The 21,628-nt window shown below is 37.1% G+C and overlaps 2 protein-coding genes across 2 annotated transcripts; both read left to right on the plus strand.

The window, feature by feature from the left end:
- Positions 1-1,234: 1,234 nt before the first annotated feature.
- Positions 1,235-14,467, plus strand: LOC141657270 (nuclear poly(A) polymerase 1-like). Its single transcript, XM_074464440.1, is given in 13 exon segments — positions 1,235-1,543; positions 1,657-1,734; positions 1,835-1,942; positions 3,943-4,005; positions 4,089-4,247; positions 5,201-5,314; positions 5,465-5,527; positions 5,692-5,861; positions 5,863-6,019; positions 6,619-6,783; positions 6,885-7,793; positions 8,370-8,440; positions 14,178-14,467. Coding segments are annotated over 13 exon segments (2,217 nt in total). The 5' UTR covers positions 1,235-1,423; the 3' UTR covers positions 14,218-14,467.
- A 1,560-nt stretch (positions 14,468-16,027) lies between these two features.
- LOC141655226 (uncharacterized) lies at positions 16,028-16,606 on the plus strand. Its single transcript, XM_074462316.1, has one exon. The coding sequence runs from the start codon at positions 16,028-16,030 to the stop codon at positions 16,604-16,606; it is 579 nt and encodes a 192-aa protein (XP_074318417.1).
- Positions 16,607-21,628: the final 5,022 nt, after the last annotated feature.

Here is a 21,628-nt window from a genome sequence, read left to right on the forward strand (position 1 = left end):
TTCTTTCTTTAAATAATAGATGATGATGTGGCTTGAAAAAAATGAACTTAAATATGAGGATGATGAAATGTGGTGAGTTAGATCGTCTTTTTATTATATTTATAGATAGATTATGCAATAACTTTGAGCGTGTTAATTTCCTTTTCGTAAGTCGATCCGGTAATAGAATAGGACATGAACTAGCGCACATAGCTCTAAGATGCGATCGTTATAGGTGTTGGTCGGCTAATTTCCCTCGAAAAATTATTGATGTAGCGGTTTTTTATATTAAGAAAAATGATTTAACCCTTTGAGGTTGCTCTCTCTCTCTCTCTCTAAAAAATGGAATTAAACAACAATTAAATCACTTTCATATTTTATGAACTATATTTATAAAAGTATTTAGCGATCAAAATAATCAGAAATAATTGACCCGATAATGAATTGAGTAGTCAAACTATGCAAAACGCCAAAACATATCTCAAACCCGAAATGATACGACTCGACACAATAACGAACTCGTTAATAACCCGAACCCGAGCTATGAATTGACCCAACTAACCTAACCCACAAGTAACCCAAATGCAATCACAATTCACAAGTCACTAGCTCGAACCCAACCCGACCCAAATCCAACCCAACTCTTAGCAGATACTGTACAAATCTACACGGTGACCATATAAATCCAGATTTTTGTCAGGATAGATCCCCTCTCAAAACATCGGCAGCCCTTTGTATGGCTCGAGCAACCCTCCAAATTTCATGCTGAATTGTTGCTACATCTTCACTCGTCTTTGTTTGAGAAATTGCGTTAGCTATTGAAGGGAATTGGGATAGTTCGGTGTCGTGGTTGTTTGAAGGTCCATATACCTGTAACCATAATCAATCACACAGGTTATTCCACCAAATTCGCTCAATACCTGCCGACGACGATCTGTGTGTTAGATAATTTCCGCCCTAATTTTGTCGTTCGATTGTTCAATTCCATCAATTTTTGATGATATTTAGCTTTTTTATTTCAGTTGTATTATCATCAATTTTCTCATTAGATTATCGCTGTTTTATTTATAAGCTCCTTAATTAGTTGATTGTAGTTTGGTTAATCCTTTTTGATGTATTATATTGTATCGGTATACCGCACAGTAACAGAATTTTCTTATTTGTTCTTCTTTTGATCTTGCTAGTTTTTATTTTTTGGAATTTATTTCATTCAATTACAGGAGTAATATTCAATTACAGGAGTAATTGATCAATTTATGCGCAATTAAAGTAAAAAAAAAAAAGCGAAAAAAAAGTGAAAAAACGAGAATTGTATGAAAAAAGCAAAAAATTGTGTTGATTGGTTGTAAAAGAATCATATTGAGGGAAAATTGAGAGATTTTGTTAGCCAATAGAAAGAATTTTGTTAGTGAACCGAGAGAAAAGTTTTATCCTTGAGCTATAAATGGCTAGCTATGGAGCGAATGGTCTTCGGCCTAATGGACAGAGGTTGGGGATAACAGAACCCATTTCGTTGGGTGGGCCAACGGAGGATGATGTGATCAAAACTCGCCATCTTGAAAAGGTCGATTGTTGTTTATTTATGTTGAATTTAGTTGATTATGTTGATGTTGATTTTGGGTTGTTGATTGCCAACTATAGATATACTTAACTGAGAATTATGGTGGTTTTTGACAGTACTTGGAAAATGTGGGGCTGTACGAGAGTCAGGAGGAAGCAGTCAAAAGGGAGGAAGTGCTTGGAAGACTAGACCAGGTGATTATGGTGGTCTTTACTGTTGCTTTGCTTGTTTGGCTTATCAAGTATTAAGCTTGATTTTGACACTTGTTTTTGATTGTGTTTTGTGATGGTATAGATAGTCAAGGCTTGGGTGAAAACAATAAGTCAAGCCAAGGGGTTGAATGATCAATTGGTTCAGGAAGCAAATGCCAAGATCTTCACTTTTGGGTCGTACCGGCTTGGGGTATGAATGCTTCTTATATTTAATTACTTGAATCATCATTTGAGTCTTGAATGATTTAGATTCTCTATCACAAATTCCATTGGATTCTTGTATACCTCTATACCTCCCGGCTGAGCACCCAAGCTTGCAGCAGTTGCAAATTGTAAGACAACTGATTTCCTGTACGCCAATCAAACTATATAGAGTAAGGCACTTGGGGTTTATGCCCGGTTCTCATTTCGGAAGGCAAAAGAAAGGTCATATTAGAGTGCCAGCAACAACTTATTGGTGTTTAGCTAATCCCCCCTGCCCTTGATATGTCAATTCTTGAGGACCATCAGAGGTAGCTGCCATGTGATAAGAAGTAGTTAGGTTATTTTTATGGAATCACGGAATGACTTGAGATTTATAGGTGTCAACATTGTTTAAACATGATATGCTCGTATTATAGAATAACGAGGGGACACGATTTTTGAAGGCATCTCCTATTATATTGTGGTGAACATCTTCATGGTTTGATCCATTTATGTGGTATTATACTTCCGTTTTGGCAAATGGGCATGTCCTTGGACATTGTAGGATATTGTCTAACTGAAGAAAGAATTAAGAGGGCGTTTGGTTAGAGAAAGGGAAAGGGAAAGGAAATTAGAAAAGGTAAGAAGGGAAAAGGTATGGAATTACCTAAAACTTAATTAGTTGTTTGGTTACATTAAGAAAATGAAGTGTGGTGGGTTGTGGTTTATTTTGGTGTACGGGTGGTGGTTTAGGGGGGGGGGGGGTGGTGGTGGCAGTGGGTAGCTGTGCTGGTGGTGGTGGTGATGGTGGTGGTGGCGTCATGGTGGTTATGGAGGTGGTGTTGCGGTGGTGGTCTATGTGGGGTGGCTGTGGCGGTGATTTTTGGTGGTGGTTTAGGTAGGGTGGTTGTGGTGGTGGTGACGGTGGCGTCATGGGGGTGGCGGCGGTGGTGGTGGTAGTGGTAGTGAGGTGGCTGTGGTGGTTGTGATGGTAGTGGAGGTGGCATTATGGTGGCTCTGGCGGTGGTGGTTTATGTGGGATGGATGTGATGGTGGTTTTGGTGGTGGCGATGGGGTCTTGTTGGTGACGGGTGTGGTGGGAGTCGTAAGTGTGGTGGTAGATAAATAAGGTGGTTGAAGGGTAACAAGGGTAATGAAATCTCATACCTTGGGGGGTGGGGGTAAGGAATTAGATGGATTGAGAGGTAAGGAAGGGAATTGCATTCTCTTTGTTTGTGTCAAACAAACACCAACAAAGGGAATCAATAACTTTGTTTCCCTTTCCCTTTCTTATAGACCTCCGACCAAACGCCCCCTGAGTGGATGCTAACGTATGATTATTAAGATTAAAAGAAAGTTTGGAAGTTCAAGTTGATCAGCAATAACAACTACATTGACTTATAGTAGACTAGTAGAGATGAATAGGTAGCAACTAGGGCCGTAAACGAGCCGATCTGATCCCGAGCTCATGAGCTCGGCTCGGCTCGGCTCGAAGCTCGTTGAGCCTAAAAAATTGAAGTTCAAATTGACCAGCAATAACAACTTTCTTGCTTTTTGAATCTAACTAAATACAAATATTTTTCAAAACAAATAAGATTATAAAGTAATAATAGATAATTTAATGTAATATACTTAAAAAAATGCCAAAATAACATATAATCTGAAATAAAATTAATATGAGAGTATAAAAACTATACAAAAAAACTATAGACGAGCCCAAATGAGCTTTTGAGCAGAGCTGAGCCGAGCCCTGCTGGGATCGGCTCGAAGTTATCCCTAGCTCAACTCGAGCTTGGTTTGACCGAGTACAAGCCGAGCTTTAACCGAGCCGGTTCAGAACATTTACAACCTAGTATAGACAACATTTTGTCCAGATTTGAATGTGATATCTCTATTCTTTCTTTTGGCAATTACTAGGGCACATTCGGAGTAGGTATTTTGTTTTAAAGATTGATCGTAGTGTTAGTGAGTTAGCTCTGTTAATCACACTAATTTTTTCGTTGTTAGGTGCATGGCCCTGGAGCTGATATAGATACACTTTGTGTCGGGCCTAGACATGCAACACGAGAGGTAAAAATCGAACCTTAGCCAACTCGTTTGCCCTGTTCAACAATAAAATTTGGTGCCCTTACTTTGGGTGTTTCTGGATGTAGGAAGATTTCTTTGGTGAGCTCCATAGGATGCTGTCCGAGATGCCGGTTACAGAACTGCGTGCTGTCCCTGATGCTCATGTTCCAGTGATGGAGTTCAAGTTTAATGGGGTCTCTATTGATCTTCTGTATGCAAAGTTGTCGCTTTGGGTGATTCCTGAAGTGAGTTCAACCTTTGTATCATTGTTGTTTTCTCATATGCATTGTACACTCCCAAAAATCCGGATACAATTTCATGTATTCTTTGAGGAGTGCATTTTCATTTTTCTTTTTGCTTGTGAGAAGTTATGGTGATTCACTGATTTGTATGTTATATTGAACTTGTGACACTCAAGTGTTTCCCTACAGTAAAAGGAATAGTGTTTTTGGCTCCAATATGAAGTGTGTTCATGTCATGTCATGTCTTTTCCCTGGATGAGTCATCCTTTCTTTTTCTGAATCTCGTTCCTTTTCCATAAATCTTGAATTGGGTGGGTCTTCATGATGTCTCAGTTTCATCTAAGTCAAGGTGATGTCTACTATCTTAGTTGTGTATGGTTGGGGAGAGCAATGGGTTTTCTGAGCGTAGAATCAAGCCATCAAGATGAACCTTGTCTCTGCATCAAAGTTTTGTTTATTTGATTTTTAGTTTTGAGTTGTGAAGTTAAAGCAGAAGAAATTTTGTAGGGTACCTTATTTGCATGGATTAGGGGGAGCTCAAAGATAAAGAAGGATACCGTCATACATCACGTAGACACCGATGACTTTTGTCCACACCTCTTTGTGCTCGGCCTGACACATGACTAGCATCAACTTGTCAAGCACTTCTTGATAAGATGCTATCTGACTTCCATTGATTTGTTCTAACTTACTGAATCTAACCGTTTTGAAGCACTTCCCCCATAAGTTTTGTATCTTGCTTAAATTGCCTTTTGTGCTCTGTATATTACCAACCATAAGGCAGATCTTGTTGGTGGAAATTTGTATGGAAATAAAATTGTAGTGCAACTACAAATAGTTCTCTCCTATGGCATGCGAAGTACATCGATTAGGAGCCGCTTGCATCTTTAAGTTATACGTATGTTCTCTGTGCTTGTTTGCCGGTTTTTTACTACTCGCTTTTCTTTCTAAATATCGATTTGGATATCTCGCAAGATTCAATTTTGCAGAATACAGATGAGCAGACAGTCCGTAGTCTTAATGGTTGCAGAGTTACAGATCAAATATTGCGTTTGGTTCCAAATATAAATGTATGCAACTTGTGTGTTACAATTGATTCTATAAGCTAAGGGGGATAGTTTATGAATATCCGTTTTGACTTAAAAGACTTTTTATTGTTTACATTGGTATTCGTATCTTTCAAACTAGTTCTGTTTGATTAATTTTGTATTGTGTTTCAGAACTTCCGTACAACACTTAGATGCATGAGATTTTGGGCAAAACGTCGTGGTGTCTACTCAAATGTACGTAATAATTCATTTCCTTCTTTTGGAGCCCATAACAAGAAATGTAGTTGAGCCTGCTAGTTAATGTTTGTTGTTATTTTACAACTTGAGTAGTTTTTAGTCTAGCCCTTTTAGTCTGTTGTTTAGAATCAATGATCAACCGCTGTCCATTTTGTGTTTAGGTTGCTGGATTTCTTGGTGGTATCAATTGGGCACTACTAGTTGGTCGCATTTGTCAACTGTACCCTAATGCATTGCCCAATATGTTAGTATCTCGCTTCTTTAGGGTTTATACTCAATGGAGGTGGCCAAATCCTGTTATGCTCTGTGATATTGAGGAAGGATCGTTTGGTCGCGGTGTGGGACCCTAGGAGGAATCCCAAGGACAGATATCATTTGATGCCCATTATAACTCCTGCGTACCCGTGCATGAATTCTAGCTATAATGTCTCGTCCAGTACTTTAAGGATTATGACGGAACAGTTTCAAAGGGGGCATGAAGTTTGCGAGGTATTTGTTTTATGTTTTATGGTGGTGATGTGGCCCAGCTATTGTCTGTGGCAGCATTTCCTTCCTTTGATGTCTGGTGTGGTTTTTTATTTTATTTTGCTACTATTGTCAGTTTTCTCTTCGAGGCGGCTCTATTTTTGGTTGTATGTTGTCCCTAGATTCTATTGTTCAGATTTTTTTCCCGTGTTATCATGTAGTAGGATGTCTAGTTATAGTCTTATAGAGTCAGCTTGCTAAAATAGTTTATGTTTTTGCATAATATGCTATCAAACGTAATTATAGTCCATCATCAATCATAACACATTCCCTGATCTGTTCGGTTCTGATTCTGTCTGTTGCTTTTGTGCTATGACCCTGTTTTGCACTTGTACTTCTTTCATTGTCTTCCTCTCATCATGTGTGTTTTAGTGGTAACTTCAGGAAATACTCTTGTAGTTCTGTGTTGTTTTTTTGTGATGCAGGTTTACTTTTTGCTATGCAGAATCATCTTCTTGTGTTTTCAACACAGGAGTTATGTTGTGTATATCCATGTTCCATTGTTGCATCACATGTATACTTCTTTTTTAGTTCCACCTAAAGTTGATTCTGTATGCTTTCAGGAAATGGAAGCCAATAAAGCTGACTGGGATACACTGTTTGAGCCTCATCCCTTTTTTGAAGCATATAAAAACTATCTGCAGATAGACATCAATGCAGAGAATGCTGATGACTTTCTAAATTGGAAGGGATGGGTTGAGTCTCGTATTCGTACGCTTACTTTGAAGGTAAAGAAAGAGTGGGCCTAATACTTCAGGCAATTCTAATTTGATTTTACTTCCCTTTCCTTTCCGAAAGCTTTCCTGACATTCTGCTGTTAACATAACAGATAGAGAGACACACATACAACATGCTTCAGTGCCATCCACACCCCGGTGAATTCTCAGATAAATCCAAACCTTTTCATTGCAGTTATTTCATGGGGTTGCAACGTAAGAAAGAGATTCCAGCTGGCGAAGGGGAGCAGTTTGATATAAGAATGACTGTGGATGAGTTTAAACAAACAGTGAATATGTATACTCGCTGGAAACCTGGGATGGAGATCCGTGTAGGCCATGTGAAAAGGAGAAATATACCTGCTTTTGTATTCCCTGGGAGTATAAAACCTTCCCGTCCTACTAAATCATCTAGTGAGAGTAGGCGGCTTGTAGAGGGCAACTCATCTGTCAGCGCTGTGGCAGAAGCATCAGAATGTAAATCCATTTCTGATAAACCAGATGATGGGAAGAAGAGAAAAAGGGAAAATGACGATATTGCTCCTAAGTGCTCTGTATCTTTGGCTTCCTCTAGTGGTGGTGGTCGTAATGGTAGTCCTGTCAGCACTGCAACGTCTCTGATGAAGTTAAATCATGTTGATACTAATGCATTTGTTGAGCCCGGGAAAGCTGCAGTAGATACTGATATGATAAACCTGGAAATCTCTGAACTCAATGGATCTTCACAGATAAGTTCCCTGAAGACTTTACCTGCTCCTGCAGTTCCATCAAACTTCAATGTGGCAGAGTCGTTGGCAATCGAGAAAATTATGTCAGGCCCTTATGGTGCCAACAAAGAACCTGTTCCTGAGCTAGATGAGCTTGAGGATAACTTGGGAAAAGCAAATCAAGTTGAGTTTTTCGAAAATAGCACCGAGCCGTCAGACGAGCCTGCTAAGTCATCTTCAGTTGTTGCAATAATGAATGGCTCTACTGCTGCTCCATCCACTTCGTTTGCTACCGAGGATTTGGAGGAGCTTGAGGTCTCATTCTGTTTCCAAATCTTATTTTTTCAATGTCAACCAGTGAACTATGATACACTGTATTCTGCTTTAGGAACTTGGAGTCATGTAGTCTTCATCTCTACAGTGGTGGTTTTTAATCTGTCCTTCCAAAAGCGATTGTTTTTTTTTTTTTTTTTTCCTTTAAACTAAAATCTGGCAAAAGCAAATTTTTTTTTTTAAATCAAAATCTGGCTGTTACATCATGATCAGTTTCTTTGGCCTTGTAAGCATATTTCCTAGGCTTTTATGTTTATTGGAGGGTAAGAAGGCATGAGAAAATGCCTAAACGTAATTTCAAAAGAACGTTTAAGAAGACATGATTTCTGTAATGGATTTCTTGAAATAAAAAATGCATTATCATATAGCTCTCTTCAGACTGTTTCAGCAGTCCCGAGATAAATGGTAAAATATATGTTTTGGAGGGAACGTTTTTGGCTGTGCAGCTGTGCTACTGGACTTGAATAGTTGGATGTTGTGTCTGAAATGGATGTAATTAGCACTTTGCTTCAAAGCTTGCTGCATATTTTTAATCAATACAAATCGTCTTGTTTGCAGCCGTCTGAACTTGCAATGCCAGCTCCGGCTCCAATAAATCCCGCCGCTGCGCAGAAGAAGCCACTTATCAGGTAAACAAAAGTTTTGGTCTTCAAAAATTTAGTCGTGTCTATATCTGGGTCTCAACATTGAGACCAAGATCCAAACCATGGATCTGTTATGTATATATTAACTAATCCACAACAAAACAAAGATTCAGTAAGCACGAATTGATTTTTTTTTTTCATTGAAGTACTTATTTATCCACTAATTTGCAACTAATATTTCGGTTTTTTTTAAAATTTTTGTTATAATGCTGTACTTCATTGAAATATGCTTAATTGCATTTACATTAATAGTAAAAAATTACGGAGTACATACAAAAGTTCAATAATATGATGGAATAACTTGAAAAAAATTGGGACCATGGGGGACCCTGACCCTACCCAAACCCAAACCCAAACCCTTTAACTCGAGTTTGGGTCCCAGCATATGTGGCACGGGTCCCTTAGGACCTGCCCCATTGACATTCCTAGGTAAAACTCTTGCTATAAACTCTGCTTGTTGACTATGGTACTCCGTACATATCTAAGTATTGAAATCCATACGTTACGGGTTTGAGGTATGGGTATAAAATCCTCATTTTGCCGAACAAACGTGTGGTATAGATTTTTAAGTCTGAGAAATATACGTATTCTTTTTCTATGTGGGTTTAGTAAAATAGAATGTCTAAGAGCCTGTTTATCTCTATTATCATGTATTCATGTTGGCTTCCCTTTTTGCTCTTCTAAGTTATTGCTCTTCTATGTGGGTTTAGTAAAATAGAATGTCTATATAAAAAAAGAAAGAAACACAAAAAAGACGCGGTTTTCTAGGGTTTACACAACATGACGGCTGAAAAAACCAGATCTTCATCGTTTTCACAAACTCAAAAAACAAAAACTTCTAAAAATAGTAATAAATTCGATCTCTTATCCTCTACAAGTGCAGAAGAATTCCCTGCTCTCTCTAAAAATCATGGTCCTTCTAGTGAGGATGTTCAAAAAGAGAAGAGTTTGGGCGAAATAACTGGTATTCCTCCGCTAAATTTGGAGACTTTGGTAGAAGATGTTACGGAAGAGGAGGAGGAGGAGGTGGTGCTTGGTGTGCCGTCTCCTGCTGTTCTACCAGTTATTGAGGAGGAACCGTCTGGGATGCTACAATTCACAGAGGAGGAAGTCAAACAGGAGTTGGCGTTTTGGCGATACTCTGTTTGCTGCTTCATCTTAGGGGCCAACCCTCCCTGGGAGATTGTAGATGGTTTCATCAGACGCCTGTGGCAGAATTATCAGGTAGATAAGATCTCGTTCCTTTCTAATGGTGTCTTTCTAGTTCGCTTTAAGACCAAGCAAGCATATGAAGCTGTGTTGAAACAGGGTCACTTTCTGTTTGACAATAAACCTTTAATTGTTAAGCCTTGGAGTCCTGAAGTTGAATTGGAGAAACATGAAGTTAAGACTGTGCCTATTTGGGTTAAATTCCATAAGTTGCCCTTGAAGTTCTGGGGGAAAGGGATTGCACGCATATCTTCTCTTTTAGGGGATTTTATCAAGTGTGACCACATGAATCGAGGATAAAACGAGAATAGGTTATGCTCGTGCTATGATTGAAGTTAGTTTTGGAACAGATTTGCCTGGAAAAGTGAGGTTTTTGGACGAACATGGTGAAATTGTTGAAATAGACGTGGAATTCGAGTGGAAGCCTATTGTGTGTTCTGGGTGTAAAGGTATTGGGCATAAGGTTGATGAGTGTAGGAGAACTAAAAAGAAACACCAGAACTCGGGAGCGGCTCGAAAACCCCAATCCAAGGTTTGGAGACCTAAGCCTAAGCAACCTGAACCTCCACAGAAGCAGAATATGCAGTCTAAGTCAGTTCAAAAAGGGAAGGAGATTGTTCACACCCCTGCTGTGATTACTAAGCCTGGAACTCAGGTTGAAATTCAGTTGAAAACTCCTGTAGTATGGTTAAATTCTGGCAAATACACTATGGGCCCTACTCCTATGAGGCTGTTATGAGATTGAGCGACAGAATGTCTTGAAGGAGCATACGGTGTTCATACCTTTGGGCAACACACATTTCTCGAAGCTCTAAATACTTGAAAGAACACCCAAGGAAGGTATTGGGACAAGTGGTAGTGTCTCTCACCCTGGGGTGAGAGATGTATAACCTTGGGTTCTGGAACGTTAGGGGGCTAAATAATCCTGCAAAACAAAGGCACGTCAAATGGTTTATGTATCAACAAAAAGTAGGGTTATTTGGTCTCCTTGAGACTAAGGTTAAATCCTTGGCTCTAAATAGTGTGAAAGGTATTCTCATGGATGGTTGGAGTGTGTCTACAAATAATAGTATGCAAAAAGGAGGTAGGGTTTGGGTGCTCTGGAATCCTATCATTTTTAATGTGGATTTTTTGGATTATTCTGCACAATGCATTAACATGAGAGTTACTGAAATTTCTACTAAAGTTGTTTTTAAGTTGTCTATGGTGTATGCCTATAATGATATTACTGGTAGACATGATTTATGGAATCAATTGGAGAAGTTTGCTGATAATGGTAATGAACCCTGGCTAGTTTGTGGGGATTTTAATTGTGTTCTTTCTCATTTAGAACGTCTGGGTGGAAGTAGCAGTGACACTGAGATTGCTGAGTTCCAGCAGTGCTTGACTAAGTGTGAGTTAGTAGATAGTCCTGCAATGGGCTCTCTGTTTACCTGGAACAACAAACAGGAGCCTGCTACTCGTGTCTACAGCAGATTAGATAGGGTTCTACTTAATGAAGAGTGGAGTACCCATATGGCAGACATGTGTGCGCATTTCCTACCTGAGGGAGTTTTTGATCATACCCCATGTGTTATCAGAAGTAGGAGACAGTTGGCTACTCATAATAAATCTTTCAAGTACTATAACATGTGGGGTAAAGCTGCCAATTATACCACTGCTTTGTCTACTTGGTGGGATGAACAGCACCAGGGTACCAAAATGTACTGTTTGGTTAAGAAACTTAAGCATTTGAAACTGCATCTTAGGAATTTTAATAAAGAATTCTTCTGTGATATTGAAAACACTTCTGCCATGGCTCTGAAGAATTTGGAATATATTCAGGCACAGCTGGGGATGCAGTTTGGATTGCCAAAGAGATAGAAGCTCAGCAAGAGTATAAGGAACTACAGGCTGCCTGTACTCATTTCTTAAGCCAGAAAGCCAAGGTAGCCTGGATTAAAGATGGTGACAGTAATTCAAAATATTTTCATGGAGTTATTAAAAGCAAGTTTTTGAGGAATCAAGTGTTGATGATTAAAGATGTTCATGGTACTGAGTTTGATGATCCTCATGGAATTCAGGAAGCCTTTCTTAATTATTATAAGGATCTCCTTGGCACTAACAAAGAAACTACCCCTGTGAATGTGCCTATTGTAAGGAAAGGGAAAGTGTGTGAACCCAGGCATTGGGAGATCCTGCAACAACCAGTAACAGCTCAAGAAGTTAAGGATGCTATCTTTTCTATTCCTGACCACAAAGCACCTGGCCCTGATGGGTATTCCAGTGCTTTCTTCAAGGACTCGTGGAGTGTGATAGGTGAGGAGGTGTGTGCAAATTTGTTATGGATGTTTTCGTGTCCGGTAAACTTAAAACAATTGAATGCTACTACACTTACTTTAATTCCTAAGTGTAAGATGCCAACGTGTGTGACTCAATATAGACCAATAGCTTGCTGCAACGTTATTTACAAGTGTGTGTCAAAGCTCATTTGTAATAGACTGGCTAGAGTGTTACCAGATCTGATCAGTTTAAACCAGGGAGGGTTTATTCATGGTAGGAGTATTTGTGAAAATATCATGGTGTGCCAAGATTTAGTAAGATTGTATAACAGACAATCATGCTCTCCCAGGTGCATGTTTAAAATGGATCTTATGAAAGCGTATGATTCTGTTAGCTGGAGGTTTGTGCAAGAGTTGCTAGCTGCTTATAATTTTCCTCCTTCTTTTAGCAAGCTTCTAATGGAGTGTATCACTAGTGCCTCATTCTCTCTGTCTCTTAATGGTGAGCTCTTTGGCTTTTTTCCTGGGAAACGGGGGTTAAGACAAGGTGACCCTGTCTCACCATTGGTCTTTACTTTGGGAATGGAGTATTTGAGTAGGATACTGGCTTGTGCTACTGACAAATTGAAATTTCATTATCACCCTCTTTGCAAACAAATGAAATTAACCCACTTAATGTTTGCTGATGATCTCTTGTTGTTTTGCAAAGGAGATGCACAGTCCATTATGGTTCTGTTGAGAGCTTATTCTGCCTTTTCAGCTGCTTCTGGGCTCCAAATGAATGCACAGAAATCTTGTGCTTACTTCAGTGGGGTCAAGACCCAGTTGAAACAAGACATTTTAACTATTTCAGGGTTTAAGGAAGGGACATTGCCTTTTAAATATCTTGGAGTGGCTATAACTGCTGGACGTTTAAAGAAGAAGGACTGTGCTGAGCTGGTGGATAGAATTGTTGAGAGAATAAGAAGCTTGGGGGCTCAAAGACTGTCTTATGCTGGGAGGCTTGTCTTGGTAAATGCTGTCTTAACCTCTATGTACACATATTGGGCCTCAATGTTTGTCCTACCTAAGGGAGTGTTGGCTAAGGTGGATGCAATTTGTAGGTCCTTTTTATGGGAGGGTAAGTCAGAGTATTCGAGAGTCCCCCTGCTGAGTTGGGCAAAGATATGTATGCCAGTAAAAGAGGGAGGTTTAGGCATTAAACAGAGTGTTTATTGGAACAAAGCCTCTATAGGGAAACTTGTATGGTGGATAGTAGCTCATCCTGATAAGCTTTGGGTTCAATGGGTCCATCATGTGTACTTAAAAGGAGTCAATTGGTTTGATTATAGCCCTCCTGCAGATTCCTGTTGGCACTGGCGGAAAGTGTGTCAGGTCAAGGATCTGATTAGAGAAGGTTTTGATGATGGACAGTGGATTATAGGATCAAGAGGGTATACTGTTAAGAGCTGCTATGATTGGTTAAGGGATAAGAATGTTCAGGTTGATTGGCACAAGGCTGTTTGGTGTAGGACGGCTTTACCTAAGCACTCTTTTATAGCTTGGCTAATCTCAAATGGGGCACTTCAACTGAAGGATAAACTGGCTAGGCTGCAGATTTCTCAGGATGATCTGTGTTGCCTCTGTCAGTCTGCGTCTGAAACTCACCATCATCTGTTTGAAGACTGTCAATTTACCAGGAGTCTATTGCAAGGAGCTAGTTCATGGCTGAGTTCTGATCTTATGCAGAGGAATGTATTGCATGTTATCAATAGGAGAAGATGGAGCTCAGTTCGAAAGTTCGAAAGCAGCTGTGTACTGCTACTGTTTTAGCATGTTGGTACATGGTTTGGATGCAAAGAAATGGTGCTCGGTTGGAAGGGGTTGTTACCAGGCCTGAACTGGTAAACCAACAGGTTAGGAGGATGGTCCTTTGTAGATTTAATGAATGTAAGCCTCGTATAATGAGCCCCAAAGATAGATTATGGTTATGTAAGGTGCAATTTAATTGATATTCGCACAAAATGATGTAAGGTCTCAAAAAACATATTGTAATTGCCGTTTCTAATGGAAAGCTTACATTTTAGCAAAAAAAAAAAAGAGTGAGTATGCATTTCAAACCTATACCCTTTGAGTGTTGTGTCAGATGTTCAGTACAACCCCATAAGTGAAGAGTGTTTTAGTTACCAACATTTGCGCTTTAGAAATTTGGATCACAATTGTTGTGTTATACATCGTCTTCGTCTCATCACTTATATTTCTATATTTGGCAGGCTTAGCTTTACGTCCTTGGGTAAAGCGACAAGTCGATGAGTGTTGGTATCGAAGGAGCTACTTATCTGCAACAAGCCAACAATCAAATTTTCTCATATCTTGCCCTCACCTTCTCCATGGAGACTTTTCATGAGAAAATATTCCGATGATCTAAATGGAAGAAATCCTTTGTATAAATGACAATAAAATCTTGAGATTACTGTATAATGCTCCCTCCATAAGATTGTAGGAGGACGTGAATTGCTACAAGAATGTTTCCTAGTCAATGCAATCTATCCTTCTTCTCTCATTTGTGCTTTGATTTATTAACACATCTGCCGCCTTCGATCGTCATTAATGTTCTTGGTAGTATTTGGTCATTTTGGAAAACAAACCTTAGAAGGGGTTTAGAGAATAGTCCCTTTCATTCATTGGAGTTGCATCATTTGATGAATATACATGTGAGGAGTATTTTATTCAAATGGTATGATTCTAACAAATTTGAGGGAGTAATTTTTAAGACCGTGTTTTGAGATCTTGTAGAATTTGATCTTGTTAAACTAATGTATGGTTTAAGAAGTTTGATGTGAACAAACAGATTTTGCGCAGGCATTACTCTAGTGTCGCTAAACCAACTGTTTATCCAATATTATCACGGGTGGAATTTGTCACCAATTTTACGCAAATTCTTATTTTAGAGGCTCACTTTCGTTTGAAATTACAGACGATATATGTGGCCATTTTATAGTTAAATGTAACCACAACGATACAACCAGTGTTACGGCTTATGATAGCTTGTTTTTCAATAGTGGTTACATTTAGGTATAAAATGGTTACAAAATCTCGTTTTAATGCTTCAGACGGAAATGATCCGTCTAAAGCAAGACCAACTGTTATACAATTGTTTGATGTGAACAAACTAATCCTTGTTACTTGCATGATTCATTGGAAAGCCGTATTTTTGGGAAAATAACACATATAATGCCTGTCGTTTAGTCATTTTATAAATTCTCATTTGTAACGGAGATACCCGTCGCAAGCTTGCGACGGGTCAAATATATACCATATTGCATGGAAGTGGTACTGGGTATGTCAACCAAGTGGGAATGAGCTAAGCAGCTTTATGGGACATTGTGTTGTACCCTAACCAATATTCTATTGTCAATTTGTACTTCATCCATTATTTAATGTCACTTATTAGCAATAAACAATTAAACACTCCAAGCATTTAATGCCCCTCATCTTTCTACTATTTCATTCATCAATATCACCTCCATCTTTTTATGCATGCTTAACCATCTACTCATACTCTTATAATCCATTTTCCATCCATTTTCTATATAACCTTATTAGATTATTTTTTGTGTCAACAATAATCCAACAAGTGGTCACATATAATATTAATGAACTTGTTTATTTAAATTTCAATGTTACACATATATCACTGTATTTTTATCATTTTTGACATAACCTTATTAGATTAACCGTTTTTCAACAATTGTCCAAAATATGGTCACATATCAAACCGCTGAACTTGTTGGACCTCAATTTGAATATGTGATTAAAATATCAGTGTATGTTCTCATTTCACATAACGTTATCTGATTATTCAAATGTCTACAATAATCCCAAAAATGATGACATATATTATTGATGAATTGATGAGCTAAATTTAAATATGTCACCATATGAAAAACATAAGTAATCATTTGAAGCAACTATGGAGTTATAAACACTTGAGCTCGATGTGGTAACATTGTTTTCTTTTGTAAATAATGTTGCGAATTATGGACAAGTATGTCAACAAGTCGTTGAATAATATTCATGGAGAAAGATTTGCCAGATTAAATCTCTCTTCAAGGAGCTTTTAATGCCTAGCTCAGGAGTGACTGCACCTTATTCTACTGCTTTGGGTTATAAGTGGTTACAAGCTCAGGATGCTGTTTGTGATTGGTACCCCTGGATTCTTAATGCTTGGGTAGTTCCCAAACATGGGTTTATCAGTTGGTTAATGGGGCATAACAGACTCCTTACTCAAGATAGATTGATGAGTATGAAGATTATTCAGTCTAATTTGTGTTTCTTATGTGGGATGCAGCAGGAAACTCATACTCATTTATTTTTCAAGTGTGAGTACAGTAGGCGATGCTGTAGAATGGTCTCTGATTGGTGTGCTGAGATGTTGTCTGATGAAGACTGCATCAGATGGTGGTGCAGTAAACGCTACAGGAGTCTCAGTAAGAAGAAAATTGTTGGGGTTATCTTGGCAGGGTTGATTTATCATTTGTGGATGGCTAGGAACAAGTGCAGGGTGGATCAGACCTTGCTATGCCCAGAAAAGCTTGTTAAACTTGTTCAGATTGATGTTTGTAATAGAGTTAAAAAATTTCAGTCTAAGTGTCAGTCGGCTAGTGTTATGAATTGGTTAGATGCATTTGTGAAGTCATGAAGGAAGTTAGTATCACTATGCCTTCTAATTGTATGTTTTTGGAGACTTATGATCTTTAATGAGAAGCTTACATTTTCCCAAAAAAAAAGACATTATATTAGTTACGTAATGTATACGCTCTTGAACGATATGTTACCATAAATAATTTGGTAACATAATAGATCAATTTATAAACAATTCACATTATTGCCCTTGTATTTTAATATGAAAACAAATCCGTCTATGTATTTTTTAAGGCATTGCACTTTATAAGCCATGTTGTCATTCGTGAGAAATAAGTTACCATTCACGATTTGGGAACATAATTGCTGAAAATGTTTACATTTGTTCTCCTACTCTAGTTGTCCACCATATATAATTTGGTAACATAATTGATCAATTTGCAAACAATTCACATTATTGCCCTTGTATTGTATCAGTAATACGAAAACAAATCAGTCTATGTATTTTCTTAAGGCATTACAGTTTATAAGCCATGTTGCCATTCGTGAGAAATATGTTAACATAATTGCTGAAAATGTAAACATTTGTTCTCCTACTCTATTCGTCCACATGAAAACGGTGCAATTTCATAGGAGGTAACATATTGTCAAATTTTGGGAACAGTTGTCCAAAAGTACGCTCTCAAAATATAGTGAGCATACATGTATTATTTAGTACAATCCAAAAGATGTCCTAAATAAGGTCGTAAACGATGGCCAAACAATTCATAAATTTACATACAAATTAACATAACCACAATCCGTCTCCAAAACAACCACAATCCTTTCCCTTTTCCCGCCGCTCTAGTCACAACTTTCTTCTTTCCTTGAGCCACCACAGAATCTAACAACAACAAAATAAACACAACACTTTAAAACCAAACAAAAAAATTAAATATACTGAAACCAAATAGAACCATAAACAAAAGCATATATAAAGAAAACTGAACAACAACTGATTCATCAGATGTCGACATGGATTATTTGCATGTGTCCTTTTTTAAACCACAAACAAAGCCAAAAACAAATAAATTGAAAATAAAATCCGTGAAAAAGAGATAACCTCCTCCAACATCATCAATTGCCATTATCGCTCTAGTATTCTTCTTAACTGGTTGTCGTCTTGCTAACTGTTTCGTTACTATCTTACCAAGATTTATGATAATGTTTTGGATTTTTGTTGATTTGTATGAAGATTTTGAAATGTGAGAGAAGGAGAGATTATGATTTTTTTTTGAGAGAAAAGAACAATTCATTAATAGAACGCCATACGACACTTACAAAGAATAATTATAATCGAAAACAAATGTTTACAGGAAAAGTAGTAGTGGGTTTTGAATTTTGTGGTTAAAACGTAACATTGGGATTAGTACAATAGTACTTCCTTATTTTTTTTAATCTGATAAGGTCATTCACACGTACAATAAATAGTCAGATCACTTTTCTACCATTTTGCATGTAAATGGTACTATCCAACCCGTCTTAAGCTTGCGACGGATCGACCCGTTACAAGCAAGACTTATTGTTAGTCATTAGCCTTTTGCTAAGCTCTAGATAATCCGTTCTCATCCTTTGTTTAACGACATTAATTATACAATTTGTTTATTACTAATACTGAGTAGTGAGTACTTACTAAATTATTATATAGTGTTGCGAAAAAAAAAACACGTATTTTATGAATTATATTAAACCCCTTATAATAATCACTTAGCTTACCCGAATTTTTTCTGAGCTTTTAAAGTTTGTAAGTTATATTTTAATTTGTTTGGCGTCAAAACAAAAAATTAATTGTATTTATATGTATAATGTTGAGCTATATTGTAATTTTTTAGCTTAATGTTTAAGTGAACGAGTTCATAAATTTTATAGTAAAACTCATAACCTTTAAAACAAAATTCGAAAATTCACTATAAAACTGAGAAACTATACAAGTTGTATCTATGAACTGCAAAAGGGGCAAAAATAAGATTTACCTGAATCATCATTTTTTTTTTTACTAAAATAATGTTTAACTTTGTATTTTTTTTTCCACAAATACATTAAATGTATGTATTATTTGATACGAATTGAACAAATGGTGAATTTCTATTTGATGTTATATTGTATTTCATTACAATAATAAGCAATGAACATTATGTATCTTTATAGTTTGCATATATATATATATATATATATATATATATATATATATATATATATATATATATATATATATATATATAGAGGCCGAATCCGGTGAGGCCGTTAATTATGGCGAGGCGGCCGGCCTCACCAAATTCCTTCATTAATCCTTCATTATATGGACTAACTTCCTATTATTCATTGGGCTGAAAATTTAGGGGTCACTCCAAATCTTTTCATTTAGCCCAAAATACTTTCTCTCACTAAAATATTATATCATATAATAGCCCAATCACGAAATATCTCTCTAAAAATATAACAAACAAAATTTTTTTCTGAAAATTTTCTTCATCAAGCAAACTCGTCTTCAACGGAAATTCTTCAGCAAGCGAGCTCATCAATTTGTTCATCGATTGTTCGTGAATTTCATCAAAACGACATTCAACAACGTTGATTCAATTAATTTCAAGAAAAAAATCGAATAATTTACAGGTAATTTCATAATTTTCATCAAAATTGAGTATATTCATACAATTCTGTCAATTCACTCATAAATTGATGATATCAGGTTCGAATTTGATCAAATTGAACGATTTTTGTAAATAAAACGTTCGAATTTGACCAATATTTTGAGCGATTTCCTTTTTCTCAATTGCTATGCTATGGAGATTGTTCCTGGATTTCGTATTACTTACTAAATTGTTTTTGACGATTTTGCAGCTCTAATTGCTATGGAGATTGTAGATATCACAATGACTGATGATAATAGTGTTATTGAATCAGGTATATCGTTTTTTATGTAATTTTGTAAAAATCTCATGTTCTATCATTCAATTTGCATTTGTCAAAATTTACTTTCGATTATTATGCAATATATGGATTGATATTGTATCTCTGTGAATCTTAGAACCTAATTGTGTGATTTGTAAGAGTTGGTTGAATTGTTAGTGTAACAGTTATCAATTGAGTGGATTTTGTTGTTTGGTGAATCTCAGACCTTATTTTGTGAATCTCAGACCTAGTTTAGTGAAACTTAGAGCTTGTTTTGTGAAACTTATCATAAGTGGTTACAATCACCTTTTCTACTCTTTTACTTATTTTGTGAATCTCGGACCTAGTTTAGTGAATCTCGGACCTTATTTTGTGAATCTCGGACCTTACTCGGTGAATCTTAGAAAAATTAATTAAAACATAATATTCGAAAAAACTTAAAAATCTTGTAATTTGTCATCACATAAAAATTCGCAGCCTCATGGCTTTCGAATTAACTAAACAACAACATTCAAAAATAAAATAAAATGAAAAGCTGAAAAATTAAGCAAGATATGATATTTGTTTAGTTTATCAATCACCCCTATTTGTTCGAGGCAATGCACATAGAGCAATATTGATATAGCTATAGGTGCGATTCATCCGCATCGAGTGATCTTCCCGCATGTTTAGATGAATATGGGACTCTTCTACATCTTTGGAGTGTAGTTAAAATATTTTGAATCAAGCCTTGATGCTACCCATAGAAAGGGCCCCGAACTCGGGAATAAGTAGCCACCATTCGGATCTAGTACGCCCAAATTGCTCAAACTTCTCCTGCAACTTAAAAGCCATTTTGCGACCATTGTCATTTGTGCCAAATTGAATTAGTACTAATCCCATAAAATGACAAGTCTGCTGCACATAACAGGACCAAAGACTCTATCTCATAACCTTGGCTCATTAAACAATCTGCCAATTTAGAGAGGTCAGGACAAACATACTTCCCTTTTTTATCCATATAACCTGGAACATTCGCCAAAACACAAGTATAGGGAAATACAAATAAATGAGACATTGTGTGCAATAGGGATTTTTGAAATGTTTTACAGAAGAGAGGAGAGGTTATTGGTATATACTATTATGTTTCGAAATTAGATATTTATAGGCACGGTATTTGGCACAATAATCATCAACATGCTGTTCACATTACCCATATATTAAATTTTTTGATTGTTCAATTTCCTTTTCTTGGGAATGGAAGTGTTATTAACAAATCAACAAAATATCCTCATACATACAACCTGACCTTTTCTTAAAAGTGAATTCATAATCTTCACCAGAAAATTTTAAATTATTTGAACTAATAATCTGATACTTTATTTAGTGAATCTCGGACTTTATTTGGTGAATCTCAGCGTTTATTTAGTGAATCTTGGGCCTTACTTTGTGAATCTCTGTTGTTAAACGTTACTAATGCAATTTATTTATTTCTTATTGTGTGAATCAGAGACCCTAGTTTGTGAAACTAGAAGGTTATTTTGTGAAAGTTAAAAACTGAACTAATAATCTGAACCAAAAAGTGAACTTGTGAATCTCAGTCATTGTATTTGTGAATCCTAGAGCTCCTTTTGTGAACCCTTTAGAGGAATGACCTATTCCGCTCTCTTCCTTGCTCAGATAATATCCTCAGACTTTATTTGTGAATCACGGACCTTATTTAGTGAATCTTAAACCTTGTTTTGTGAATGTGAGATGTGACTTTGTGAACCTTTTATCTTCTTAGGTATTGATTCAAATGTCAACAACAACTCACAGTGTAGTGTGACGCCTCGTGTCGGTTGTGGTGAGGTTCCTTGCTCTAATGTTGGTTCTTGTCAGGATGGTGAGGGTTCTACTGCTGTGTTAACAACCCCTACAATGCCAACTATTTCCACACCTACTACTTTGGTAACTTACACACCGGGTGGCACTGAGCAATGGATAACTAGGATTGAAGAGAAGTTTACACCCGTGCTTGGCAAAACATTTGTGGACTTAGAGTCGACAATGTTGTTCTATAAAATTTATGCTATTGCTTGTGGGTTTGAAGCAAGGAAGTCTTCAACTAAGAGGTTTAAAGATGGGACTATTCGAACAAAATGCATGGTTTGTCATCGTCAAGGTTTTA

Source organism: Silene latifolia, chromosome 5 (genome assembly GCF_048544455.1).
Source record: "Silene latifolia isolate original U9 population chromosome 5, ASM4854445v1, whole genome shotgun sequence".
NCBI lineage: Eukaryota > Viridiplantae > Streptophyta > Magnoliopsida > Caryophyllales > Caryophyllaceae > Silene > Silene latifolia.

Coding starts and splice junctions, on each gene's coding strand:
- LOC141655226 (XM_074462316.1), top strand. CDS start 16,028: ATGCCTAGCTCAGGAGTGACTGCACCTTATTCTACTGCTTTGGGTTAT.